The 9,361-nt window shown below is 37.2% G+C and overlaps 2 protein-coding genes across 3 annotated transcripts; one reads left to right on the top strand and one right to left on the bottom strand.

The window, feature by feature from the left end:
* The first annotated feature begins 3,804 nt into the window (after window positions 1–3,804).
* On the top strand, window positions 3,805–4,987 carry LOC112749653 (actin-depolymerizing factor 7). The gene is made up of 3 exons (XM_025797970.3): window positions 3,805–4,091; window positions 4,172–4,431; window positions 4,538–4,987. The coding sequence occupies exons 1-3, from the start codon at window positions 4,089–4,091 to the stop codon at window positions 4,686–4,688; spliced, it is 414 nt and encodes a 137-aa protein (XP_025653755.1). The 5' UTR covers window positions 3,805–4,088; the 3' UTR covers window positions 4,689–4,987.
* On the bottom strand, window positions 4,881–9,361 carry LOC112749652 (probable LRR receptor-like serine/threonine-protein kinase At1g63430). 2 transcript variants are annotated; one of them, XM_025797969.3, is made up of 13 exons: window positions 8,579–9,361; window positions 8,284–8,422; window positions 8,084–8,155; window positions 7,818–7,961; window positions 7,575–7,724; window positions 7,308–7,424; window positions 7,150–7,220; window positions 6,731–6,970; window positions 6,440–6,645; window positions 6,210–6,345; window positions 5,963–6,120; window positions 5,569–5,784; window positions 4,881–5,478 (listed from the first exon to the last, which is right to left on the bottom strand). In XM_025797969.3, the coding sequence occupies exons 1-13, from the start codon at window positions 8,670–8,672 to the stop codon at window positions 5,233–5,235; spliced, it is 1,989 nt and encodes a 662-aa protein (XP_025653754.1). In that variant the 5' UTR covers window positions 8,673–9,361; the 3' UTR covers window positions 4,881–5,232. The 2 variants fall into 2 exon arrangements, with proteins under 2 accessions (XP_025653754.1, XP_025653752.1); XM_025797967.3 differs by having other exon boundaries at window positions 4,881–5,784; window positions 8,579–9,342.

The following is a 9,361-nucleotide window of genomic DNA, read 5'->3' as shown; positions in this document are numbered from 1 at the left end:
TTTCTCTCACTGCAATCCTCAGAGTCAGCCCCATAATTATCATTACTAAGATAGCAATTTTCTTTTGTTATTTTGTTATTTATTTATCATTATCATTATTATTTATTTTGTCGTTATCAAGCACGCACTACATACTCTACGTCTAATCAAATTTGACAACTTCTCTTTAATTATTATTCAGTGATTTCCGCATTATTTACAAGTTATAATATAATGAAATAGAAGTATATATTAATTTGGTTGTTTGTGGAGTGAAAAATAAAAGCATTTGGTTTATTAATTAGTCCCGTAACATCATCCACTATATAGGTATAACAAGCTGAAATATTTGGTGATAAGAAATTAGATTGACTTTTTGCTTATTTTAACATATCCAACTCATGACTTGTAATGACCAACAATCACATTGGCATTATTATAAGTGCTAATAAGAGTTTTAAATTTCTTTGATAAACTAAAAGAAGAATTTAACTAGGGTTTAAAAATTATAATTTGGCTGTACGATGTCGATGGAACCATTAAATATGCATTAGTGCACTGTATAATATAAGAAGTAAGGAAACTAGCTAATATAAGAAGTTAACACTATGCTGACTTTTAGTTTAAAATTAGAGTAATTGCTCGTGAAATGTAGTATAAAGATAAGCTTAATTATCAAGTAAATTGGTGTGACGATAATAAACATATATATTAAGTTTAGCTAGTGTTAATTATTCTCTACAATTAAAAAAATATTTGAAAGGAGCAGATCTTAAAAATGACTCGACACAGAACAAGCTCTACTGTATGTTGTTTTCTGTTGTGATATATTAGTTATACATATTTGTTTTTTTTTTTTTTCTGGTATCAGTCCAAATGTCCAATCCATTTAAGAATTTATCCTTAGTCAATGAATTGAAAAGTAAAATTCAAACTTTTAATACTTATTTAAGTAAATAAATTAGACCAATAACTCGACTAATTTAAATTACTTAATTTTGTTTTAGTTTATTGAGGTGTTTTTTTTTTTTGTTTTGTTTCTCACGGTATTTTCGAACCCGGCAGATTAAGGAGTAATCCGTCGCGGTACTGAGCTCTATTTAAGGATTTATCGCTAGCCAATAGGTTACTGCATGCACAAGGCGGGATTCGAATCCCAATACTTGCTTAAGCGGACTAGTGAGTTAACCACTAGACCAACCCAACTTGGTTATAATTATTTTATCTTCAGTTTTTTGTTTTTTTGTTTTTTTGTTGGTCATGTCTCCAGTTTTTTTTTTCTTCTGGTGCAATGGATTTTCGCGTTGAGCAAAAATTGAGGAAAAGACATCATACGAAGAACCCAAGGACAAGGTGGTGGCAGATGAAAGGTGAGGAACAAAGAAGCTTCCTAAGACGAGTAGGAGAAGAGGCAAAGTGGGATGGGAATGGAAGCGCGAAAGAGATGTGGAGGGAGATGGCAAAAGTTATTAGAAGAACAGCAAAAGAAAGTTTTGGTGAATCTAAAGGAATAGGACCAAGAGACAAGGAGTCCTTGTGGTGGAATGAGAGTGTACAAGATAAGATAAAGATAAAAAGGGAGTGCTTTAAAGAGTGGTCTCTATGCCGCAACGCAGATAACTGGGAAAAATATAAGGCGGCTAAGAAAGAGACAAAAGTGGCTGTAAGTGAAGCAAGAACAAGAGCATATGAGGATCTTTACCAGTCTTTGGGCACGAAAGAAGGAGAAAAATGTATATATAGAATCGCAAAGAGCCGTGAAAGAAGAACGAGAGATTTGGATCAGGTTAAGTGCATAAAGGATAAGGATGGAGAGGTGTTGGCTCAAGAGGAGAAGATTAATGAAAGGTGGAAGAGCTACTTCTACGAGTTATTTAATGAGGGACAGAAGACTCTTCCGAGCCTTGGTCGGTTATGCACAAGGGAAGAAGATCAAAACTTTGACTACTATCGGAGGATCCAAGACTTCGAGGTAAAAGAGGCTCTAAAGCAGATGAAAAATGGCAGGGCAGTAGGACCTGATAATATCCCGATTGAGGTTTGGAAGGGTCTTGGAGAAAAAGGCATCAACTGGTTAACCAAGTTTTTTAATGAGATTTTAAGGTCAAAGAAGATGCCTGATGAGTGGAGAAAGAGCACCTTAGTACCTATCTACAAGAATAAGGGAAATATACAAAGTTGCGAAAACTATAGAGGGATCAAGCTTATGAGTCATACCATGAAGTTATGGGAAAGGGTGATAGAACGGAGGTTGAGAAAAGAGACACAAGTAACAGAGAACCAATTTGGATTTATGCCAGGCAGATCTACCACTGAAGCGATATACCTTTTAAGAAGGATGATGGAGAGGTATCGTAGTAATAAAAAGGATCTACATATGGTGTTTATTGATTTGGAAAAAGCGTATGATAGAGTACCAAGGGAGGTCTTATTGAAGGTTTTAGAAAAGAGGAGAGTAAGGATCGCATATATTCGTGCAATTAAAGACATGTATGATGGGGTCACAACTAGTGTGAAGACTCAAGGTGGTGTGACAAAGGAATTTCCTATTGGTATAGGATTACACCAGGGATCATCCTTAAGTCCATACCTTTTCACATTAGTCTTGGAAGTCCTCACAGAGCACATCCAAGAGCCTGTGCCATGGCGCATGCTTTTTGCCGATGATATCGTCCTTATGGGAGAGTCAAGGGAAGACCTAAATAAGAAGTTGGAGTTATGGAGAGAAGCTCTAGAAGTGTATGGTTTGCGCATAAGCCATAGCAAAACGGAATATATGGAATGTAAGTTCAGTCTGAGAAAGGAAAACCCTAATATAGAGGTGAAGATTGGAGAAAACAGCCTACGGAAAGTAAAAGTTTTAAGTATCTTGGGTACATCATATAGGATAATGGAGAGATTGAACATGATGTAAATCATAGGATCCAAGCAGGTTGGTCAAAATGGCGGAGTGCATCTGGTTTTATATGTGACAAAAAAGTGCCTTTAAAACTTAAAGGTAAATTCTATCGCACCGCTATAAGACCGGCTATGCTTTATGGTACAGAGTGTTGGGCAGTTAAAGGGGAGCACGAACATAAGCTGAGTGTAGCAGAGATGAAGATGTTGAGATGGATGAGTGGTCATACGCGATTGGATAAAATAAGGAACGAAGATATAAGGGAGAGAGTTGGAGTAGCACCCATTGTGGAAAAGATGGTTGAATCGTGTCTCGGGTGGTTTGGACATGTGAGAAGAAGACCGATAAAACATCCAGTCAGGAGGGTGGATGAGATGGAAGATGGACAAGGGGCGAAAGGCAGAGGAAGACCTAAGAAGACCATCTATGAGGTGATCAAACGAGATCTACATGTAAACGGTCTCTCTGTAGACATATACATGACAGAGCACAATGTCATCGTTTGATTCATGTAACCGACCCCACTTAGTGGGACAAGGCTTTGTTGTTGTTGTTGTTATTGTTGTTGTAGTTGTTGTGGTGCAATGGGTATTATTGAACTGGGCCATCGGATTTATCATGGATTACGCTTTGAAGCTGGATAACCATAGTTGAATTTGACACTACAAGAAAAATCCATTCAAAAGTTTCTCTCACCAAGTCCCAAAAAAGATAAGTTTCTATGGTATGAATTTAGTCGGGTACATTTATAAATCACATTATTTAATGATTCTTAATTATTAGCATTTTTGTACGAGTAATCAAATATCCCTCTCCCTTGATAATTAAAGATAATGACGGATACCGACATAAAAAAAATGAAGATAATTATGGAGAAAAAAATGTTTGTTAAAAGTGGAGGGTAAAAGTATCTAAATAAGCATATAGTTAAGAAAAAAAAGTTGATATTAATGGATAGGAATAATGATATGATATCTATAATTAAGGGTTCTCCAAATATGGATGATGTGGGAATTGGGTAATTAACTAATTACGTTAGTTAGTGTTGTGAAATTTTGCGCCTCTCGTGACTCCAAAAAACAAGGATCTTAATTCCTTAATTTCTCTGCATAGCTTTTCCTTCCATTTTCCCATTCTCTGTTGCTTGCTCCCCCCACCCTTTTCCTTCTTTCCACATTTCGCAGGGCGCTTCTTCATTATTCTTGGCAAAATGGTATCTCCATTGCAATCAACGCTAGTTATTGTTATTAATTAATTAATGTGATGATATTGTTTGTGTTTTATGCATGGCAGGCAAATGCGGCGTCCGGAATGGCTGTGCACGATGAGTGCAAATTGAAGTTCCAGGAACTAAAAGCAAAGAGGATCTATCGATACATTGTATTCAGAATTGATCAGCAACAAGTTGTGGTCGATAAATTAGGAGGACCTCATGACACCTACGACGATTTCCAGGCCAGTTTGCCAAACGACGAGTGTCGTTATGCTGTCTACGATTTCGATTTCACTACCGACGAGAAATGCCAGAAGAGCAAGATCTTCTTTGTTGCATGGTATAATAATATTCTTAGATATATAACCATTCATGTATTTTCTATTTTCTTTTTTATAATATTTAACGATGCGTGCGTGGGTGCGCACGTGCGTGCATGCATGCAGGTCCCCTGACAGTTCAAGGGTGAGGATGAAGATGGTGTATGCAAGTTCCAAGGACAGATTCAAGAGGGAGTTGGATGGCATTCAAGTCGAACTTCAAGCAACTGATCCAAGCGAGATGAGCTTGGACATTGTCAAAGCCCGAGCCATCTGATCTTAGAAGGAACCAATTCACCCTCTCTCATCATCAATTCGATCCCTCCTACTGTTTGTTTCATCATTTTCTTCTTAGCTTGGATTCAACTTCCACTAATCCAAAAGAAAACTCACTCGCATGTACTATTATTATCTTCGACTTCACTCAATTATATGCTCAACAGATATATTATTTTAGAGTGCCTGCCACTATTCTGTCATTTTCTTTTGTTTTCTTCTATGTATATTGATACAACCTGTTCTGTACTATAGAAGAGGAATAATGAATGAGTGGCTTGAAACTCAAGTTTGTTAACATATACATGCACTCTAAAGTCTAAACCTAATCCTAATATACATAATTCTTCTATTCAACAATTTCTGGAAAGTGCTTTACAACGAGGCCTTGTCATGATTAAACCTAGCATAATCCCTTCTATAGCAATCATTTACAATAGGAAGAGATAATTGAAAAGAAAGAACAAGAATAAGTGCTGCTTGCTCTTGTATATCTATGTATGCTTTAGTGTAGGATCTGTTAGTTTTTTGAGTTTTGAACTCAATTATGATAAGAGTGCAAGTTCAGCCCAGGCCAATGATGATGACTTGAGCTCCACGCTAGTTGACGTGTCGATTCTGCTCTCAAGCATGCCGCATAATTCTCGCATAGACGGGCGAGCAGTGGTATCAGGGTTGATACAGAGGCTCACTACTTCACATATCACTTTGAGGTCATCATATCTGAAATGTTTCAATTCCGGATCGACCACATATGACATCACTTCTGGCATTTCAAGATAGTCCTTGGCCTGCAGAGGCATCACATATACACGTTTAGCATAACCACTTAGCCAAACCAAACGTTTTTTAACATAACATTTTGTCAAGTTTTTTATTACCCAATCAACCAAGTACCCCTTGTTCTTGCAGTATGGAAGTCTTCCACTGATTATCTCCAGTAGAAGTACCCCGAAAGCATGTATGTTTCCTTTTGTATCGAGATGGCGAGCCTCGACGGAATTTGGAAGGACACAAATAGCACCTTGACTGCCAATAGAACCAGAATTCTTTTCTGATCTTTCAAGGATTGTCTTCCAACTTTCGAAATCAACCAACTGCAGTTCAGGTCCAAAGCAATGACAATCTTAAACAAGATGTTGGTTTCTAATAATAAATAGCCATGTGCATTACTCTATTCCATTCATTCTAAAACCGGAATAAGATGTTATTAAACATAATCATAATTGCTTGTGATTGCTAATTTACAAGATTTGAACTAGTTAGCATGCAAACCTTGGGGGAAAATTCTTCTGTAAGGTATACAGCACTAGAATTCAGCTCTGAAATAGTGAATGGAGGCTCAATTTCCGTATGTAGATACTTGAGCCCACGTGCAATGCCTATTATGATTTTCATACGCCTTGTCCAGGAGAATTGACATCTTTCTCCGTCTGTAGTCGTAAATTTCATGTTTAATGAACTGGAAACGCCTAAATTATAATACACAAGCTAAGAATCATTGGTAAGAAAGTTGACTTACAGCAATGTAGGTGCTCATGAAGTGTCCCATTTGAAGCATACTCAAAAACTAACATCCTTGTAAATGGAGTGCTCTCTCTACAATACCCCAGCAGTTTTCCTGTATTCTCATGATCTAACCTTGCCAAGTCTGCCACCTGAATGCCATGATAGCATAAACATTAGAGAACTTAGCTAAATATTTGTCTGCAAATCTTGCAATTTCGTAAGCACTTGAATGTTTGCATTTACCTCTCTTTGAAAATAGAGTTCAAGATATCCTGTCCAATGCTCCTCCTTGATGCAGAGGGAGATTACAGCAATCTCAGGTCCACCTTTCATGGTTCCCTTGTAGACCACACTGTCTGGTGATGACCCGATTATGTTGCTAAAGTCTTCGCAGGCAACTTCAAGCTCTTGTCTGGTATACCTTCTCACATCCTTCAACATCTCGGGGTCTATACAGTAATAAAGCTAATTACATTGAAAAACGGCTCTATAAACATTAATGTGAACAGATAGTAAAACACAAAGAAGCTGAACCTATATATACTGTCGTGCTGTCGTTCTGGCTTGTAGATTTTTTCCAAGGAATAATGATGGATGCTTTTTTATTCCACCTCTGAAGGGCAGCGAGAAGAGCAATCAGAAAGAGAGAACCAATCATGGTTCCCGTTATTATTTCTAGAGCCAGAAGCCAAACAGGTTTTGATGCTCCATGATGCTTCGACACATACATATTAGGATTCACCAATGGCTGGCTTCTTGCGGGTGATGCACCGGCTATGAGATAATATTTCATAGTTAGTTACTTTACAAGAATAAAAAGGAACACTAGGTCTTACGTTTCTAAGTATCACAGTAAATGACACTTTACATTTTAATCTATGAGATTATCTAGGAAGAGAAATCTTAATTACATTCATCATTTTTGAATGCTAAAAAGGTCATGTCCTGCATACCACATTGAATAGAGGGCCGCTGCTTTGAGTCTTTGTTCTGAATCTGAAGGCAGTTTCCTTGAAAGTATAAACTGATTGACAGAAAACATATTTTTGTTAAATATGATGGCGGAGTAGAAAACCAACCAACCAAGATGACAATGGTATCAGAAGAATACCTTGGAAGATAATGCAAACAATCAGGTATGCTGCCAACTAAATAGTTATACGAAAAGTCCGCTACTTTTAACTGAGACCAACGACAGAAGCCAGTTAAATTTGCATTTGTAGCATACCTGAAGAAATTATGGGAACTTTAAGGCATCAATTAACTAAAGTCAAACTTTGATTGGCATAACTAGCATTTTTCAAGGTTCACTTAAAGAATTATGCGAATAAGGATACAGAATGCCTTAACCAAAGTATACCAACTAAATTGTACTCACATCCCATTGATAGTTGAGGAAAAATTTGAACTGTCACCACCAGGAACAGGCCCTTGGAGCTTATTCCTATCGAGCCGAAGTTCTTGAAGGTATTTCAAATTCCCGAGCTCCGGAGGTAACCTGCCAGTCAGATCATTGGACTGCAGATTCCTACAAAAGAACACACAGAGAGGAATAAGTATAGGAGTAAACTGGAAAGAGAGTCAATATTTGTTTATCTATTCATCGTGAATTTCTTTTTACATGTCCACAAGTTCAGTTAAATTTCCAAGCTCTGGAGGAATTGGTCCGGATAACTGATTATTTCCCAAATCCAGCACCTTAAGGGACTTCAACATGCTCAACTCTTTAGGTATTATTCCTATGAGTTCGTTGCTGCACAAAATTCTACAAACACGAAGAACCAAAGTTTAGCTTCAACCATGACATTCTAGAACTAAGAAACTTGGTGATAACATAACAGTGATCAAAACAGAAGGTATTCAAGGACGAGGGGAAAATGAACATACAGTTCTTGCAAGTAGGTGATTTGCCCCAACTCTGGTGCAAGAAATCCCTTCAATGATGATCCTGAAATGTTTCTGCAAAGAACAACCCCAATCAATGTGCTAACTCGGAAAATTCATTTCATCATTTTGCTCATAACAATCATACAAGGCATTTCAAATGCAACAGAAGCAGAAGGAGCAATAAAAAAGTAATATCTTACAGTTTGATGACATGATCTCTAGCAGTAGTGCATAAGACACCAAACCAGTTACAAGGATCTGAATCTATCGTATTCCAATTGGATAGAGCTAGAAAAGGGTCATCATACATGGCTTCTTTGAAGCTAGAAAGCGCCCAAACTGCACAGAACAAATATAAAGCAATGCAAAATACTTCATTACATTGAATTGAACCCCACAATGTATAAAGTTAGCACATCACTAAAACGAAAACAAGATTTGAAAAGAAAAAAGTAATCAATTGAGATCTGAAAACAAAAGGAGTGAATGTCATACCTTCATTTGGGGGCAGAGAATCAGAAGCCACAAGAGCAAACGTGGAAACCAAACCCAGAAACAACAACAACAATGAAGTGCATAGCTTCTTCATATTTCCCTTTTCTTTCTCCCCCTAAAGTTCTCCACCTTCTGTTATATATCTAACAAGAACCAAAGACCTCTTCTTTCCAAGAACAAAAACAGCAGAACCGAATACATGACTGAAGAATATATGAGCTAGTTGCTACAACCACTTCAATGGTTCCAAAGAATGCATGCTAATTAGCAGTTTAAAATGATTGAGATAAACAAAGTGAGGAGGGAAAGAAAAAAAGGAAGCAGTTTAAAATCCAAGAATTAGTAACTGCCACTGGAAAGAATAACCAACTAGCTGGTTGGGAATTTGGGATGAGAAGGATGGTGACAGTGACACTGGAAACTGAACTCAAAGTGTGAAGAAAACCCAGAGAAGAGTGAGAACGAAAAATTGAAACTTTGATTCACAGAGAGTTTAGCTACAAAGTGAGTGCCAAGAATCAATGCATTTTCATCAAGAAAACTAGCCTCTTAATTAGCCTGAAAAAAAGGCACCTTTATGTTGAAAATGGCGGTTTTTTATTATTAAAAAAATGAACCTTTTTATTTTTGGGATGTTGCTGTTGTGCTATGTAACACTAATTAGGGATTAGAGTGAGCTAATTGGTAAGACTAGGGGTCCATTATTAACAACTAATTTGAGGGTTAAACAGCCAGCGATCATAATTATGAGGTCCTCAAACTCCTAGGTAATACTATTATTCT

Source organism: Arachis hypogaea, chromosome 15 (assembly GCF_003086295.3).
Source record: "Arachis hypogaea cultivar Tifrunner chromosome 15, arahy.Tifrunner.gnm2.J5K5, whole genome shotgun sequence".
NCBI classification, from domain to species: domain Eukaryota; kingdom Viridiplantae; phylum Streptophyta; class Magnoliopsida; order Fabales; family Fabaceae; genus Arachis; species Arachis hypogaea.
Note: the sequence above shows the minus strand (reverse complement) of the source record. Positions and strands in the feature narration are given on the sequence as shown.